This window comes from Protobothrops mucrosquamatus, unplaced genomic scaffold (genome assembly GCF_001527695.2).
Source record: "Protobothrops mucrosquamatus isolate PMUCROS unplaced genomic scaffold, P.Mucros_1.0 scaffold3188, whole genome shotgun sequence".
Taxonomy (NCBI): Eukaryota; Metazoa; Chordata; class Lepidosauria; order Squamata; family Viperidae; genus Protobothrops; species Protobothrops mucrosquamatus.
This window is the reverse complement of record NW_015389186.1, coordinates 108,110-109,386: the sequence shown is the minus strand read 5'-3', so window position 1 is coordinate 109,386 and position 1,277 is coordinate 108,110. Positions and strand designations below refer to the sequence as shown.

Genomic DNA, 1,277 nt, shown 5'->3' with positions numbered 1-1,277 from the left:
TTATTATTATTATTATTATTATTATTATTATTATTATTATTATTATTATTATTATTATTATTATTATTATTATCCCACAATTAACTTACTATTTCATAGGTAGAATGTGCTGATTTCATTATATTTCATTATGATGACCCATCTATTTCAGGAGCAGTTCTGCCTTTGAAAGAAGTAAAACAGATGTGTTTCGGGTGAAAACCAATAACGTCGGCACCATCCGGAAAATAAGGTATTTTCATGATGTAGGGTTCTGCAACTGGAACTGGAAAAAGAAACAAATCGTGTAGCCTTGCCTAACTATTGCTATCTCGCTTCTGTAATCAGCGCTTGCGTCAGGGACCAATTTCATGCAAGCGTGGGAAAACATGGACACGGATGGGATGCACTGAAGGAGGGAATAAAAGAGTGTACAGGAATGATTAATGTCTTCCTTATATTGTAATAACTCTGTTGTCTGATTTTCATTGGCTATATAAAGTAATGCTACTAACTTTTTAAGGTGGGGCACTTCTCAATGCACCTGCCGCCAGCATTTCAGATTGTGTTCCCACCCAGGACTTAATTCGATCGAATAAAAAGTACTGTTTCTTTAAGAAGCCTCTGCTTGAGTTTCCATGATGAGTTTTTATGATTTCTCAGGTTTTGCCAAGGGCCAGGGACCTTACAATGAGATTAATCCCAATCTAAAGAACCCTAAAAGAGTGGCTGCTTGACTAATTAGCTGACCTGGCACTTCCTGTCCCCCCCACCTGTATTTTAAAATATAGTATTCTACTTTCCTTGGTTTTGTTATGATTTCATTGCTTTGCTATAGTTACGTTTACAATTTATTATTATTATTATTATTTCCATTTTACTATTGTAAATCACCCAGAGAAGCCGGCAAATAAATTTAACCAATAAAAAATAAATAAAGACCAGAAGCAATCAATACTATTTAGTTTTTTTAAAGGTAAATATAATTTTCAAAGCAACACAACACGAATATTTGTAAGCATGTTGTCGAGGTGCAATAAATCAGGGCAGGGCAGTTCTAATGAAGCAGGGCAGGAAGCAGGGCAGTTCTAATGAATGTAAACGTCGGATTGCTCACAACATCCCCCTCCCTGTGTGACAGTACATAGATTTTCAAAGACTTGTCATTTCAGAAACACAAAAATACCAAACAAGCTGATTGCCTTTGCAGATAATAATAATAATAATAATAATAATAATAATAATAATAATAATAATAATAATAATAATAATAATAATAATAATAATAATAATAATAA

At 33.1% G+C, this 1,277-nt stretch overlaps 1 protein-coding gene across 1 annotated transcript in view; it reads left to right on the top strand.

Moving 5' to 3' along the window:
- Positions 1 to 1,277, top strand: part of LOC107297214 (lipoxygenase homology domain-containing protein 1-like) — a gene marked incomplete at its 3' end in the record, with an annotated part of 116,762 nt that overhangs the window by 12,611 nt on the left and 102,874 nt on the right. Inside the window, exon 4 of the mRNA XM_015826572.1 lies at positions 152 to 232. Within this exon, the coding sequence (XP_015682058.1) occupies positions 152 to 232 (81 nt within the window). The remainder of the gene's footprint in view (positions 1 to 151; positions 233 to 1,277) is intronic.